The sequence below is a fragment of the Labrus bergylta genome, chromosome 17 (assembly GCF_963930695.1).
Source record: "Labrus bergylta chromosome 17, fLabBer1.1, whole genome shotgun sequence".
NCBI classification, from domain to species: Eukaryota; Metazoa; Chordata; class Actinopteri; order Labriformes; family Labridae; genus Labrus; species Labrus bergylta.
The window spans coordinates 3,914,980-3,930,546 of NC_089211.1; the positions used below are offsets into that span (position 1 = coordinate 3,914,980).

Genomic DNA, 15,567 nt, shown 5'->3' on the forward strand with positions numbered 1-15,567 from the left:
CCCTCCCTCCCTCCCTCCCTCCCCCAGCCTTCTCTCTCTCTCTCTCTCTCTCTCTCTCTCTCTCTCTCTCTCTCTCTCTCTCCCTCTCTTTCTCTCTCTCTCTATCTCTCACATCTCTCCTTCTGTCCATCCTCGTCTCTCACTCTATCGGAAGATGCTGCTTGGCCCACAATGCTTTGCTCCTCTCCTGTCTACTATGATTAATTCAGAGTCAGTGGTTTTCTGCTTCAGGCAAAGCGCTGCCTCATAGCCCCGCCCACAGACTGATGCTCTCAAATCCATTGGATGAGTCAGGATCCATACAGCATGCGGTAGCCAATTGTAGACAGGCTAAGATAGGGACCCTTCTGCAGAGCAGTAAAAACTGGTCGTGTGACTGGACAGATGGGGTGGGAGGAGGGAGTAATGTAGGAGAGGAGGAAAGGAGAAGAGGGAGAGGAGTTAAGGACAAACAGTAGAGGAAACATTACAAGTCAGGGGAGGAGAGAAAGATGAGAGAAAAGGTGAGGCAGGAGAGGAGAGGAGGTGAGCAAATTAGATAAGGAGGAGTGAGGAGAGGACAAAAAGGAGAAAAGAAGAGAGGATACTACACACGAGCAGCATAGAGAGAGGAGGACAGGAGAAGTGAGGCTGAGGAAGAACATGAGGCGGAATGAAAACTAAAAATCTGAGAAAATGCAGAAAAAGCGAATAAAGGACGAAATTAAAGGAGAAAGGCAAAGAGACGACAGCAGTATAAAGAGTAAAATGAGATGAGGGTAACCAGGAAGTGAGAGGGGAGAGAAGACAGATGGAGGAAAGGTGACACATGAGAGGAGAGGACAAAAATGAAATGAGTAAGAAGAATGACAGAAGGCAGGATCATTGACAGATGAGAAGAAATAGAGAAGGATAAACAATAAGTAAAAGATAGAAAATTGGAGGATAAAGGGAAAGAGAGGAAGAGGCAGAAGAAAGGGTAGATAAGCCAGGCTGTGAAAAAGGTGAAGAGCCAGACCTTAAAGACCAGTACAGAACACTTCACCAGTGACTGTGCACATTACATTAAAAAGGTGTAGGAAGGTGAAAAATCAAATCACCTAATGGCAACAATCAAACACTCGTTGTGTTTGTGTGTGCAGGTGTACTCTCTGGACAATGCAGATGCCTTCCACAGTTTCTACAGCCCCCATAAGACGCAGCTGAAGAACCCTGTGATGGAGAGGCTGGCTGAGCAGATTGCTACGCTCTGCGCCACCCTGAAGGAGTACCCTGCTGTCAGATATCGAGGGTGAGGGTCAGATACCGAGGGGAGCTGCAGAGATGCAGCTGTGGGTTCTGTCTGGTTAACAAAATCAAACGTATCAAAGCCCTGATCCCAATCTCCATGCTAAAGCCTTAGCACTGAACCCTCACAAACTTAAGTGACATCAGACGTGTAGTGTGTGAGTCCCTGAGGGTTTGAGGAGGTGTAACAAGACGTGCCATTAAACATTACAAATATTGATCTCAGCATGTATTTCTGTGTATATTCTATAGCTGACTCTAGTAGTCTATAGTCATGCTTGTGTCTTTAACTTGTATACGACTTAATATCACCATTATCGAATATAATTCTAGCAGTACTCATGTAGCATATTTGTATTTTCTCATTAAGATCTCTGTGTGAACTGCAGCTGCCAGAGGTTTAAATAGTTTGAACAAAATTATTTTCAGTCCCCTCTTTTTTTATGACTCATCTTCTTCCTTTACTGTAATGAAATGAAAACTCATCCATCCATCCTTCTGCCTGTCACCCTGTCAGTGAGTACAAGGACAACGCCACCCTGGCCCAACTGGTGCAGGACAAACTGGACGCCTACAAGGCTGATGACCCCACTATGGGAGAGGTGGGCTCAGCTCTTTTTTTCTAAACCTGTTGTCTCATAATCTTTGTCTCTTTAGATAACATTTATCTTTGCCTTTTTACATTTCTGTACCCTTGTGTCTTTCTCTGTGTAGGGTCCAGATAAGGCTCGCTCACAGCTGGTCATCCTGGACAGGGCATTTGACCCGGTCTCTCCTGTCCTTCATGAGCTCACCTTCCAGGCCATGGGCTACGACCTGCTGCCCATCGAGAACGACGTCTACAAGTACGACAAAAAAACCACACATGGCACATCAGAAAAAAAGGTAACTAGAAAAAGAGTTCATTAAGGAAAGAGTGTCTCTGTCCTGCAGGTATGAGACCAGTGGCATGGGGGACTCTCGTGAGAAGGAGGTTCTGCTGCATGAAGACGATGACCTGTGGGTGAGCCTGAGACACAAACACATAGCCGAGGTGTCCCAGTGAGTACCCTTCCTTTCACTTTAATATTTTTGCTCAGGCTTTGGATACCTTTAAATGATAGAACTCTTCTCATGTTTTACTGCCTCTCTGTCATCAGGGAAGTGACACGCCAGCTGAAGGAGTTCTCTGCCAGCAAGAGGATGAACACTGGAGAGAAGGTGAAGAAGAAGCAGCTATTGGAAATCTGAATAGTTGAACGTGTGAATGTACAATTATGTTGAAAGATATTGATAAACTTCTTAATGTGGTTTCTTTCATTATTCTGAACTAAAAAACAATGTGTGTTCATAGCTTGAGCTTGCTAATGTTTATTTACTTTAGACATTCAGGAATAAAGTGATTAAGTGTCATTTAATCTGAAATAAGTTAGTGTTATAGTAGGTGAAAAAAAACAGGTGCTGAATGTTAGCAGAAAGACTGTGAACAGCTAGCCTGGTAAATCAATGACTTGTTTTAACACTAGTTTTATTTATGGATTACTTCAATGAGATCATTTAATTTAGACAGATTTTGTTACGGTCTACCAGGCTAGCTTCTCTCCCTTCATACATTTCAAATGTATACAATCCAGATGGATTTCAACAACATGAAACCATCCTACTTTGTGTTAATGGAGAAACCACTGCCGTCATAAAACTGGTCTTACATCAATAGTTCATTTTTGTCTTCGATGTCTTGTACTGGTGCTGAGATGATTTTGCTTCTGTTTCAACAGACCACAATGAGAGATCTGTCCCAGATGCTGAAGAAGATGCCTCAGTATCAGAAGGAGCTCAGCAAGGTGTGTGTGTGTTGATTAGTGTGTGGTTGTTTTTCTGAGTGGTTGAATATCTATGCTGACCCTGCATGCTTTGTGTTTTTTTTTTAGTACTCCACCCATCTGCAGCTGGCTGAGGACTGTATGAAGCACTACCAGGGAACAGTAGATAAGCTCTGCCGTGTGGAACAGGTGAGAGAAAACAAGAAGAGTATGCTTTTTAAATTTAAGATGACTCGTGTATTTTAGGGTTGAAAATGACAAACATGTCTGTGGCAGGATCTGGCTATGGGAACAGACGCTGAGGGTGAGAAGATCAAAGACCCAATGAGGGCCATCGTGCCCATCCTGCTGGATGCCAACGTCAGCACATACGACAAGATCCGCATCATCCTGCTCTACATTTTCCTCAAGAACGGTAAGCAGCATACAGGTAACGGAAAGAAATCACATCAAAGCTAGAGGGATAGATTTACAGAAAGAGAATATGATGTTCATAGGTGTTTTAGATATGTTACATGTTTTGTATGATCTCTTTTTATGTACAGGGTCCAAGACAAATTTCCCTTTTTGGGACAATAAAGTATAGCTTATCTTATCTTATCATAACTTGAAAGTAAAAAATATATATATTTGTTAAGAATGACCTCTCTCTCTCTCTCTCTCAATGTAACATGACCATATTTTTACAGCCTAGAATAGACAAACCAAGCCCAGGCTCTGAAAAAAGCCTGTGGTATTTTAGGAGATATTTGAGAGACATCAGATGGTTGACATCAGAGATCTTCACACTGCTCCACAAAGTGATACATTCTTTTGCTTTTGCTTTCTCATCACAAAAATGAATTCCCCTTCATCCTAAAACCAGCTGGACAAACTGAATGAAAACCTCCATTCTCCTTTATAAGATATGACCTTGGTGTGTGTCTGTTCAGGTATTACAGAGGAGAACTTGAACAAACTGATCCAGCACGCTCAGATCCCCCCTGAGGACAGTGAGATCATCACCAACATGGCCCACCTGGGGGTCCCCATCATCACAGACGTAAGATCCCCGCTGAGTGATGCTCCCTCTCTTTCACTCTTTCTCCAGCTCTCAGTCTGTCATTGTCTTTTGATTTTTTATGTTGCCTCTGAGTGTTTTCTTCTTTTTCACCACTTCATTTGAAACATATGAGCTGTATCGTCCTCTTGTCTGCTGTTCTTATGGATGAAAACCATGTGAAGGAGATGAACAACTTATTCTGGCTTCCATTATTGTTGTCCTTTTTACTCTTTCTGCCTCTCACCTCCTCTTCTCCGTCCTCCTTTAGTCCACCCTCCGCAGAGGAAAGAAGCTGGACAGGAAGGAGCGTGTGAGTGAGCAGACCTATCAGCTGTCCCGTTGGACACCACTGGTCAAGGACATCATGGAGGTGTGTTTTAAAGCTTTCGACTCTATTTGACTTATCTTACACAATGTTGTACTTTACTGATTTACTAAGCGAACCTAAAGTGGGCGTCCTATGGCAACAAAGTAATTGATCTGACATGATTCTTTTGTTATATGTGCACACAACAACAACCTAAATTGAACATCTGTGTAACCAGGATGTTTGTAAGCAACTATTTTTAGCCCTTTATTTGTGCAAAGCCTACTCTCCGATGGTAGAGCCACAAATGGTTGCTAGGAGACATGACACACTGCGAAGCTCCTATCAAACTCTGTTTACATGTGAGGATAGATGGACATCATGGTGACGAAGATGTGTTTGGGTTTTTGTCCCCCTGCAGGATGCTATTGAAGATAAGCTGGACACCAAGCACTACCCTTACATCTCCACCCGCTCCTCTGCTTCCTTCAGCACCACTGCAGTCAGGTAGTTTGTCAGTAAATACACCTTTACATACACAATCCCACACAACGCAAGCTTTGTGGGATTGTAAGGGAATAACACTTTTAAATCAAACAGACAGAAATGATGGTGTTGGATCAATAGTGATTTGAGGAGCAGATCAATTCTGGAGAAAAATCAAGAGCAGGGAGGTGATGTCGATGACTGCGAGGTTAGTGAGTTGTGATCAGGATAGCACAGGAGACAATATCTTAATAATTAGACCTTGTACTAATACCAGAAAAAAATCCAAATTGTAAAACTGAAAAGTCAATCACTGTGGAAATTTCCCCCTCAAAAGCACTACAGCTTGAATATCACTCTTTGAAACGTTCTGCCTCTATGTAAGCAAGCTGACCTTAATACAAGTTATCAATATTCCCAACTCCACAAGCACATGAATGTGTCTGTTAGTGGGAGTAATGAAGCCACTTTGAGCCCCACAAATCCTGAACCTCCCCCACTGACACACACACACACACAACACACACACACACACACACACACACACACACACACACACACACACACACACACACACACACACACACACATCATACTAGGACACATGTAGGTTTGTCAAAGAAAAGCTCCACTGATGCAGTAAAGGCCTGTTTATGTGGGGATGTGATCTCTAATGTGCAATATGGCTTAAAATCATCTTATTCTGTCCTCATCTTAAAGCAGCAATAATCGACTTGAATATGACTGTTTGTAACATGATGGTGGCTGCTCATAATGCCAAAGCCACAAACCTCTATTACCAACTTTACAGTTCCCTCATCTCACGCTCATGCAGTGGTTGTTGGCAGTAAAATGAAGCTGGTAAATCCCCTGCATGTTAGCTGTTGAGAACTAGGTGAAAATAGTGGAGGAATTAGCTGTTCCAGAGACAGGTATCAGGTATAACAGACCCAAATCATAGTAAAGAGAAGTCTGAATATTAGCTGTAGGTGTGATGTTAATTCAATTTCAATCAATTTTTATTTGTATAGGGTTAACTCATAACAAGTGTTATCTCGAGACACTTTACAAAAAGCAGGTAAAATACCTTACTCTTTGTCTGTTAACATTACAAAAGAGCAGGTAAAAAGACCTTACTCATTGTTATGTTACAAAAAGCAGGTAAAAGACCTTACTTATTGTTGTATTACAAAGATCCGGGTTGTTCTGGCAGGCCGTCAACCAGACTCGTCAAGACTTGTGTCAAGATCAGTGTAGTGATGAAAGATACAACAGAAAACTCAAAGTACTTAGTCTTTTTCGATTCTCTGATTTTTTTGAAATTTTCAAAATCCAAATGTGATGTGTGGTGTGTCCAGACTTTATGTCTAACTGTGTGACCATCCATCCATTGATTATCTATAATGCTTTTCTCGCTTGGAGCCGATCTCATCTGTCATAGGGCAAGAGGAGGGGTACACCCCGGACAGGTTGGCAGTAAATCACGGGGCTGACATATAGAGACGGAAACGCATTCATGCTCAGGAACCTGATCAATTTGGTGTGAGGTGAAAGTGCTAACCACTACACCAGCATATATCCCTGATCCATTAATGCAGTAATTAAATCTCTGTCCACATTTTGAAGGGACCTGTGACCTAAAACATGTTGAAATGTTGATAAACAGATTTAGCTTAGCTGATGATGTCATACTAGTGGAGATACAATACTATTTTAGGTGCCTATAAATCCTTACATGTGTCAGGACTGTGATAAATATATTTTTTCTTAATCCTCTCAAGGTGGAAAAAGATAATATCTATTTGAATCAGAAGGTCTCTGTTCCTTAAAACCAATATAACATGTGATGAACCTTTATCAAAACACCTGTTTACATTTCTAGTGCTCGGTACGGCCACTGGCACAAGAATAAGACTCCTGGAGAGTACCGCACCGGACCACGTGTCATGGTCTTCATCATCGGGGGCGTGTCCTTCAGTGAGATGCGCTGCGCCTATGAGGTCACGCAGGCCAATGGGAAGTGGGAGGCCATCATTGGTAAGTAGTGCACCAGGAGGCGCCAGAGAGCGCAGGGCGAGAGCAAGAACGGGTTTATATAATATCTAACAGTTTTGGACACACTAACCTTTAAGAGTAGCTAAACAGCCTCTGATAATCTTGTTTGTATTCTAACCCACTGTAGTGTTAATGTTCACCTTATAGCATCCTGGAGTACACCTGTACATCACTGCAGTGACACCACTGATGAGTGGTTACAAATTGTAGAGCAAACTTCTGACCACACTCAGCGATCCCTATCAGCAGTGTTTGTTCTGCTGTAAAACACTTTTTAAAGCAGTGTGTTAAGTTACTCTTTAGAGCAACACAGGGTGGACGTGTCTTCTAGAAAGTGTAAAAATTGATCAAATCTGCAGCCTAATCCAGCCACCACGTCCTTTGGGGAGGTTTTAGAGGACTGTGCGAGGTTGGACCAGCAGCTGTAGGTTCACCAGGTTCTCTGAAAAAGAGCTGACCTAAATATAATAAAGATAGAGAGAACCATCGAGGGAAATAAAGGAAGTGAGGAGACCGGACAGACAACCCACAGAGATAATAAAGACACATTCATAAAGAAAAGACAACAATTAAAAGCGATCTTCTTTCTGAATTTGATGGTTTTTTAAGCACAGGATCAAATACCAAAACCTTTTGCTAACATAATATCTTTTAATAATTGCTTTATGATGAGTGTCTGTTGATACATTTCTGGAATAAAGCTGCCCTCTTTTTTGAATTAGGCAAAAGATGATCACACATTTAAAGTCGCTATAGAAAAATGTTGACATAGACTTGTTAAAAAAAACACATGATTAAATGTGGTTTTGTTTGGTGAGTCATCAATTATGAGGAATTTTCTGTAAACATATAACTGTCCTTTTTTACATACAAATAACAAATTGCAGGTTTTTCAGGTAGAACAGTATCTTTCCTTCTGTGAATTTCATGCACCCACATCATGAATCCCACACGACTGCACATGATTTTCATCAGATTTGCAGCCCCACACTGAGCTGTTAGAGCTTTAACTAGTACGTGGACGGTGTAGCTGCAGGGAGTCATAACAACCTGCCTTCTGTGTGCAATGTGTTACGTTAACTTAGCCCTTTGTTATGCACCTCTGTACTGTTTATTTCATGTTTTTAAGCTTTGCAGTCAGTCTGTGTTATTAATGGAAAAGTGTCTGTTGTTTTTTGTTGTGCTCTGCTTCAGCTGTTGTCCTTTTTAAAACAACTGTTGTCTTTGAATTGCAGCCATGCCATGTCTTTTCTGTGTCTGTGTGTATTCTGTGTTTTTGACACAAGGCGAGTGTGTGTGATGCGTGTGTGACCTGCCTGGTGATGATTCTATCTGTGTGTGTGTGTGTGTTTGTGTGGTTGCTTGTTTTTAACCCCTTTGTTTATGCAAGAGTGGGGGAGGGGGCATGGACTGTGCTGAGAGAAGAGTGGTGAAGCCGCCTCTGTTCCTCCACAGGTTCCACCCACTTGCTCACCCCCACCAAATTCTTATCGGACCTGCAGCACCCCGACTTCCGAGAGTCCACTAGGGTGTCCTTTGAGGACGCAGAAGCCTCAGCCGAGTGAGGCAGAGAGAGATTGGGAGGGAGGGAGAGAGAAATCACACAGAAAAAAGTAAAGGCAGCCGCACAAAGAAGCCCTTTCTGAACCCTCACAGTATAAGGGCCTTCTCCCTGTTCCTTCTTCTTCTTTGAACACTCAGTACTGTTTTCTGTAACTCCACCCTCCTACTCCCCTGTAATCCTCAGGGATGGGCATCCCCGACCTCCCCTCAATGCATGGACCTCTTCATCAGGCCCCAGTCCCTGTTTTTCTGTCAGGTGTTAGCTGCCTTGACCCAACAAGAAGGCTGAATTTAAACCTCACCCCACATGCAGACCTCCAGAATTTATCAAGACTGTAAAGAGCCCAATGTGGACTTCTTCAGATTTTACTAAGCTAATATCTCAAAAACATGTAGCCATGCCTCAAAGCATTCCCTGTCTTTTTTTGTCTGTTTTTTCTTACCACTGTAACTTTTGCTGCTTTGCTAAAGTGCTCATGATGGATAGGCCGGGTCTATAGCATTGTAATATAGCAATAAGTAAGGTCTTTTACCTGCTTTTTGTAACATAACAATGAGTAAGGTCTTTTACCTGCTTTTTGTAACATAACAATGAGTAAGGTCTTTTACCTGCTTTTTGTAACATAACAATGAGTAAGGTCTTTTACCTGCTTTTTGTAACATAACAATGAGTAAGGTCTTTTACCTGCTTTTTGTAACATAACAATAAGTAAGGTCTTTTACCTGCTTTTTGTAACATAACAATGAGTAAGGTCTTTTACCTGCTCTTTCGTCATGTTAACAGACAAAGAGTAAGGTATTTTACCTGCTTTTTGTAAAGTGTCTTGAGATAACACTTGTTATGAGTTGACACTATACAAAATAAATTGAATTGAATTGAATTGTCTATTCTTCCCCTTATATTCAAATTACCTCTGTACTGTATTGAAAAATATTTTAAGCTGTGATGAAGATCATAAACATATTAGGAAGATGTACTGAGTTATTAGATCAGCTGAGATGAAGGGTCATTTCCTCTTCAGTTTTCTCTGTCTGACTTTTCCTGAGTTGCCCCCTGCTGGCCATTACAAAGATTGCATGATATAGATCAGTAATGAATTGGCTTCACTTCTGAAATGAGGAGGCTACATCCACTTCTTACATATCTTATCGTCCATAAAAATATAAATGTATTAAAAATCTAATACATAAACAAATACTTTCATCATGTAAAAACAATCTTTATATGTTACAAATATTTGTGCCGGGGCTGTTTGTATTCAGCCTTGCAGTCTGGTGTCCATGTAACCTTGACATAATAATGCTGAGTATGTCACAGAGTGTCTCGGCCTGAAGGCCTCAGGTTCTTTGGAAACAGCCCAGGTTCTGTCTCTGATGAAGAGTGGCCATGCCTGAGGGGGTTGTGACCCCATCCCTGCTGCCTCCTCCCATCATCTCAGCTGGGTGGATTAAATCGCTCCTCCACAGCCACCCAAAGGCCCTTTGAGCCCGTCGAACACTAACTCCTGATTTAATCTACCCCCGAGATCCATCTTTATCAGTTTTTAGTCGTGTTCTTTTTGTAGTCAACTCCTCGCCAAGACAATCACCTTGATTTTCTTACTCCTTTTTTTTAGGACAGGTCCTTGAGTTGGATTTCAAAAAAGGATTCTCTCCTTTTTCCTTGTTTTTTTTTTTTGTTTGTTTTTGACTCCCAGTCCTCTGACCTGGTCCATGTCACTTTCTCTCAGACCACCATTACATGCTTACATGTCTCATGGCTCTTCTGCAGAGGGCGCTGAATAGAAGCACATGTCATCCTTATCTGGATAATACCGTCAGGTTGCTGACTCACAGGGCAACTTTGGTGGCAACTTGAAAAAGGAAACAGTAATAAGTTCAGAACAATTAAGTGCAGTTGCCTAGAAAGTTGTCCTTCGTTTCACATCCACTTTGATGCCTCTCTGCGGACAGAGCCGGGGAATGTAGTTATGTTCCACCTGATACGCTTTAGCAAACCAATCAAAGTAAAGATGCTGCACACCCATGTGAACAAGAGAAGCTCCATTGCATTGGTGTATACCTGAACAGAATAAATACGTTTATTTACAAAATAATCTGTTTACAAGTAGAAAACAGTAATCAAGCATTTAAGTCAAACAAAGTGATCAATCATTAAAAGTATTTTTTATATTTTTTGATCTGTCTCTATTCACTAATACACATACAGTAGTTATAAACGGTCACTGAGATAGTTTCCAGTGTGCAGGGTGTGAATGTGTTAAAGAATCTAATCATTTGCAACCTTACTTAGGTAAATTGTATGAAATATTAAAAGAACTGAATCATCCAGATATGTTATGGGTCACATTTGGTTTTCATTTTGGGGCGATGTGTGTTGTCTTAAAGTTAAGCTTTCTTTAAACTTGTAAAAGTTGTAAAAACTGTATTTGGAAATGGATGAAGGATTTCTGCATGAGATGTCAGACGTCTACATGGTCAGCTTCAGAGCTTCTCCTCGTACCTTGGCCAAGCATTTTTAAAATATTGAGTTTTATTTAATCATATATGTTCATACAGGTATAAAGTGCTAACAGTTAAAACAAATATGGTTATTCTTAAACACCTTCTTGGTAGATGTAATAAATAACTCCAGTTTGCATTCATACCCATGACTGCCTCATTGTTCATTTTTGTAAAGAATTAGCTAATTGACTTTTAAATACTCGACCCCATATAAACACACATTCCCATCTAAAGCTGGACTTTCTTTCACCCATGAAAGACTGAATATTGCAGACCTGGGTAGCTCCCTCATCCCTAACTAATCTGCTAAAGCGATATCGTTTGCAAACCAACTTTTTGGTTTTTATGGTTTTCTCAGTAAGCAGCTCTCACCATCAGCAGTATGGCTGCCCCCCCGCATACTGCTGCTTCAACACTTCCTGAGCAAAATGGCCATCACTTACTAAAACAAGTCTTTGTTTTTTTTTAATGCTATTTTGGTCTTAGTCATGTACAGAAATAATCTAGTGACTATTGACATCAAAGTCACTGTGTTGTGTTTCTACGAAGCTGTGTGTTTAGGTAACAGCAGAGAAGTAGGTGAAGCCACTCCCACTTAACCCCCCCCCTCACCACCACCTATACTCGTGACACTTACGACCCCCACATCAACATATTAACCCAGATCCAGATGGGCTTGCCTATTTTCTCTGCTGTTTGTACCTAAGGTTCCTCCACTCCCTGTTCTGACCCCTCACAGACTCCAGCTCAGCTTTACTGAAGACCATTGAAAGTAAAGCTCCCGATCAAACCAGAGTGAAAGAAACACACAGCTTTGCACCAGAAACAAATCAGTGTAGCTGAAATGCTTTTGATAATGTCGAACAGGTGTGAGGAGTAAATCAAACGAGTTGCGTAGTCATTCATCTGTAAATCAGGTGATTGAGCAGCAAACAGAACTGGACAAAGGTTTGTTTTACTCCACACATCACCACCTTTCATGTTTTGAAAAATCAGAAATGTGTCTTCAGCTGTCACAAGAGTTCATCCCTGTGTTAGTACAGCGCTAGATTTTACATTGACATTCATGTTTATGGCAGAAAATCGACCTAATTCTTGGATATTCATGACATGTAGGGTAGATCTGCTTTTGTTGATTTTCAGTGTCCTGCATGCTCTTTACTTTAAGTCCACCTCTTTTTCTAACACCTGATTGGCTGTGCATTGTAGAGTGGTGACGCGTTGCAGGATTTCAACCAGCCCCCCCAAAGCTTTTAACTCACACATTCATGCCAGTCGTGTAGTTTCATTATTTTATATGTGCTTCCATATTCGTCAGCTGCATGTGAATTCAGACCTGTGTTATGTGTCTGTATCCAGCTGTATGTCTGCAGACTGAAGGATTTAGAGTAATAGTCAGATCTGTGTGTGTAGGGTCTAATGTACATAATATTACATTTGTTTCAATCCAAATCCTTATTGCTGACGTTGGAATTACATTTGTGTCAGTAATTGATGGCCTGTTGTCGTATGCACCATTATACAAAGTGTGCCGATCCAGTGAAATTTGATTGGCCACACTCACACAGGCTTGAAAACTGTTTTTAACAGTAAGAAAAAAAGATGTTTTGATCAAGGTTTTCTTGAAGCTATGAAGATTTATTTTCTCTCATTTGTAGTAAATCATAAAAGCATTTTACTCCGAATTTATGATCAACACTGATAACAGCAGATGGATAGTCTACTGGGGATTTGAACTTCAATGAAAATCCTTAAATTTAGACATCAGTGGGCACATTCATGAGGGGGAATCTACATTCTGATTATTTGAAGTAGCAAAATTGATTACAATTTCCTCTGCAGGCTGTCGAAATTCTTCAAATCAATGCCTAAATAATGTCTACCTAACAGTAGCAAGGACCATCTATAAGGAAAGTCACCTGAACTAGTTTGCAAGTACAACAAATGTAGTTCATTATCTGGGCTATAGTGTTAGTCGTTATAACTTCAGGCTACTCAGTGCTGCTAACATCACTTCCATCATTATGTCACACCACCCTCATCGAAAGTAGCTGCATCACAAGAGCTGAAAACACATTTTGATCTGTTCCCTTCCTAAGGTGCTGATCTAATGCTGAGTATTTCTGTGTGTGTGTGTTTGTGTGTGTTTGACAAACGTGTGTGTCTCCAGGATCGACCAACATCTTCACCCCCACCACCCTGCTGGAGCAGCTCAAGGCCATGAACAAACCAGACGAGGAAGTGACAAGCTAAAATCCTCCAACAACATCTCTCTCCTCTTTCCCTTAACCCCACTGCCCTTTGACCCGTCTGTCCCCTGTATCCTTCCCTACGTTCATGTGTATGCATCTTGCTTGAGAAGACAAAAAAAGACATCTTAGATGATAAAAAATATATGTTGTATCAAAGAATAAAACTGTTGCAAGTATTCTCATGTTTTACAATGGATGCAACTAAATGAACTTATTAAAATAGGTTTAAATATGAGAACAGAAGGCCATTTAAAACTGAAAGTACCAAAATGTAATATTGTATGCTATGAAACCTGCTAGAATGTGTAAAGGTAGACATATCTCATTCCTTTGGGTTTCCTCCTTGCTGTGAGTTTTATTGGAAGCTGATGGAGGAGGGCTGTGCAGTTTGAGAGGTTGATGTTGTAAAATATATCATATCAGTCAACATGCAATATATTTAAATATATCATCAGAGAGGACCCACACCCCCCCTGCCCATTTGAGATGTTCGTATTCAGTAGCATGCTTGGACTTTGTGTGGACTGTTAATGTGTTTGTATCCAGTGTGGAGGTTCTGGGAGCCGCAGATTTAGCATTTAGCTTTTTTTCCTTAAAGAGCTTGAATACTTCTATGAAAAAAAACTTGTTTTGAGTATCAAAATGTATAAAAATAGGCTTTCATATTTATGCAATAGTTTAGATTTATGTATGATATCTGGCAGCCACAGACTAAAGCTCTGTCTTCTTTATATGTTGATGGAGATGAAACTGTTTGGAACATTTCGAGCGTACAGTAAGATATGGACAACTAGGACTATGCAACATGAGTGGTAGAAGAGTCTGGGATGTTTCCAAACAGTTTTGTTTGGGGGGGTGGGTTGAAACCATGCTGCACCCTAGCCACTGTAGGCCTTGAGCACAAAGAAGTTGCCAATGATGGTTATATTCTCACAGACTTGGAGAGTCAACCTCTCTGCTGACGATGGTGAAATTGGCATGAAAACTTTATTGTGATTTGCCAAAACAGTGAAGAAGCTAGTGATGTGCAAGAAAGGGTCATTTATATTTGTAGTGGGTGAATATCTGTTGAGGAGAAGATCTTTGTTGGGCTTTCGGTGTCCCTGGCCTCAATTAATATAGATCTGTACAGACCCATGTGCTGCTTTGGACGGCCTTTATTTCAGGACAAAGTGCAGGTTCCTTTTTTAAACAAGTGAACTAAAACGCTAACGTGGTATATAAGAGAGGGGAGAGGGTCATGGTGGTAACTTGTAGTCTTACAAACTACAGATTTGATTCTTTTGGAAGTCACAGTGGCAATGTTACGCAAATGTTTGATACTCGAAACAAACATTTTCAGAGAAGTATTTTGTTAACACTAGGTGGAGCAGATGTTGAAATGGAAAACGCTCTGTAAAAAAGCCAGAATCATCCCCCCCCCCTCCACCTGTTGAAACTGTAAAGTATTTACTTACCACAACATTTTCCTTTCTCTGGACAGACTTCACGTTTTAATGTCAAAGAGGCCGTTGCTTGCTGATATTTATGAATAATCCTACAGGGCCAGTTGTATTTCAGTATTGTGTCAGACTCAGTCTTATCTTTGGTTAGTAACAATGTTTAATTGGGCCATGCACTGAGTAGTGTTGTGTATATGCCATATGTTGCTGTTTTAGCGTCTCACTGTTGACTGGTGATATTTCTAACTGTGAAGTAGTGATACTTTTCCTTTCAAAAAGCCAATGTGAAGCCTCTGTGTTTGTGATGTTTAGCTCTAGCTGTTAGTCGTCAACTGGGAAAAAAGAACTTCTATCTATTTTCTTTGTCTGTTTCCTCCTCTGGTGCAATGTAAAACCCTCTGATGGTGAATGGCTTTGCAAAAAAAAGAAAAATGACACTCACCCTTTTGACTTTTTATTCCCCCTCCTCCCTTCCCTTCCGCCAAACAAGTTGTATATTGCACTATAATGCGTTTTCTGTGATGCAAACGCTTGACTTTGTGTTTATTTATTTATTTTATAATTTGCTGTTGTATAGGGTTTACTCAAATCAACGGAGTTATTCAAAAAGTCTAAATAATTTATCAGAGAAGAGATAATAATGTTACATTAGTCTGTCCTAAAACTGTTGAACTAATCGGGATTGTATGTTTGCGAGTGTCGAAGCACAAACAGTACTTCCATGTGTACCTCATATGTACTACGGCTGTCTAATAAATTGGCTTCCATCAAAGTAAGTCTCAACTCTTCTTTGAATACCGTCACGTTAGAGTAGATTCTTCAAAAACATTTCAAATAAAAAAAGGAC

General features: G+C 40.8%; 1 protein-coding gene across 2 annotated transcripts in view; it reads left to right on the plus strand.

Annotated features, from left to right (window-relative positions):
- Positions 1 to 15,492, plus strand: part of stxbp1a (syntaxin binding protein 1a) — a 30,625-nt gene extending 15,133 nt beyond the window's left edge. Inside the window, exons 7-20 of one of the 2 annotated variants that reach the window (XM_020636045.2) lie at positions 1,122 to 1,270; positions 1,784 to 1,868; positions 1,981 to 2,111; positions 2,200 to 2,307; positions 2,406 to 2,466; positions 3,024 to 3,089; positions 3,177 to 3,257; positions 3,345 to 3,483; positions 4,001 to 4,110; positions 4,379 to 4,480; positions 4,839 to 4,924; positions 6,786 to 6,940; positions 8,414 to 8,571; positions 13,197 to 15,492. In XM_020636045.2, coding sequence (XP_020491701.1) covers positions 1,122 to 1,270; positions 1,784 to 1,868; positions 1,981 to 2,111; positions 2,200 to 2,307; positions 2,406 to 2,466; positions 3,024 to 3,089; positions 3,177 to 3,257; positions 3,345 to 3,483; positions 4,001 to 4,110; positions 4,379 to 4,480; positions 4,839 to 4,924; positions 6,786 to 6,940; positions 8,414 to 8,523 — 1,383 coding nt within the window. In that variant the 3' untranslated portion in view covers positions 8,524 to 8,571; positions 13,197 to 15,492. The remainder of the gene's footprint in view (positions 1 to 1,121; positions 1,271 to 1,783; positions 1,869 to 1,980; positions 2,112 to 2,199; positions 2,308 to 2,405; positions 2,467 to 3,023; positions 3,090 to 3,176; positions 3,258 to 3,344; positions 3,484 to 4,000; positions 4,111 to 4,378; positions 4,481 to 4,838; positions 4,925 to 6,785; positions 6,941 to 8,413; positions 8,572 to 13,196) is intronic. The other variant, XM_020636044.2, reaches the window with a different exon arrangement.
- Positions 15,493 to 15,567: the final 75 nt, after the last annotated feature.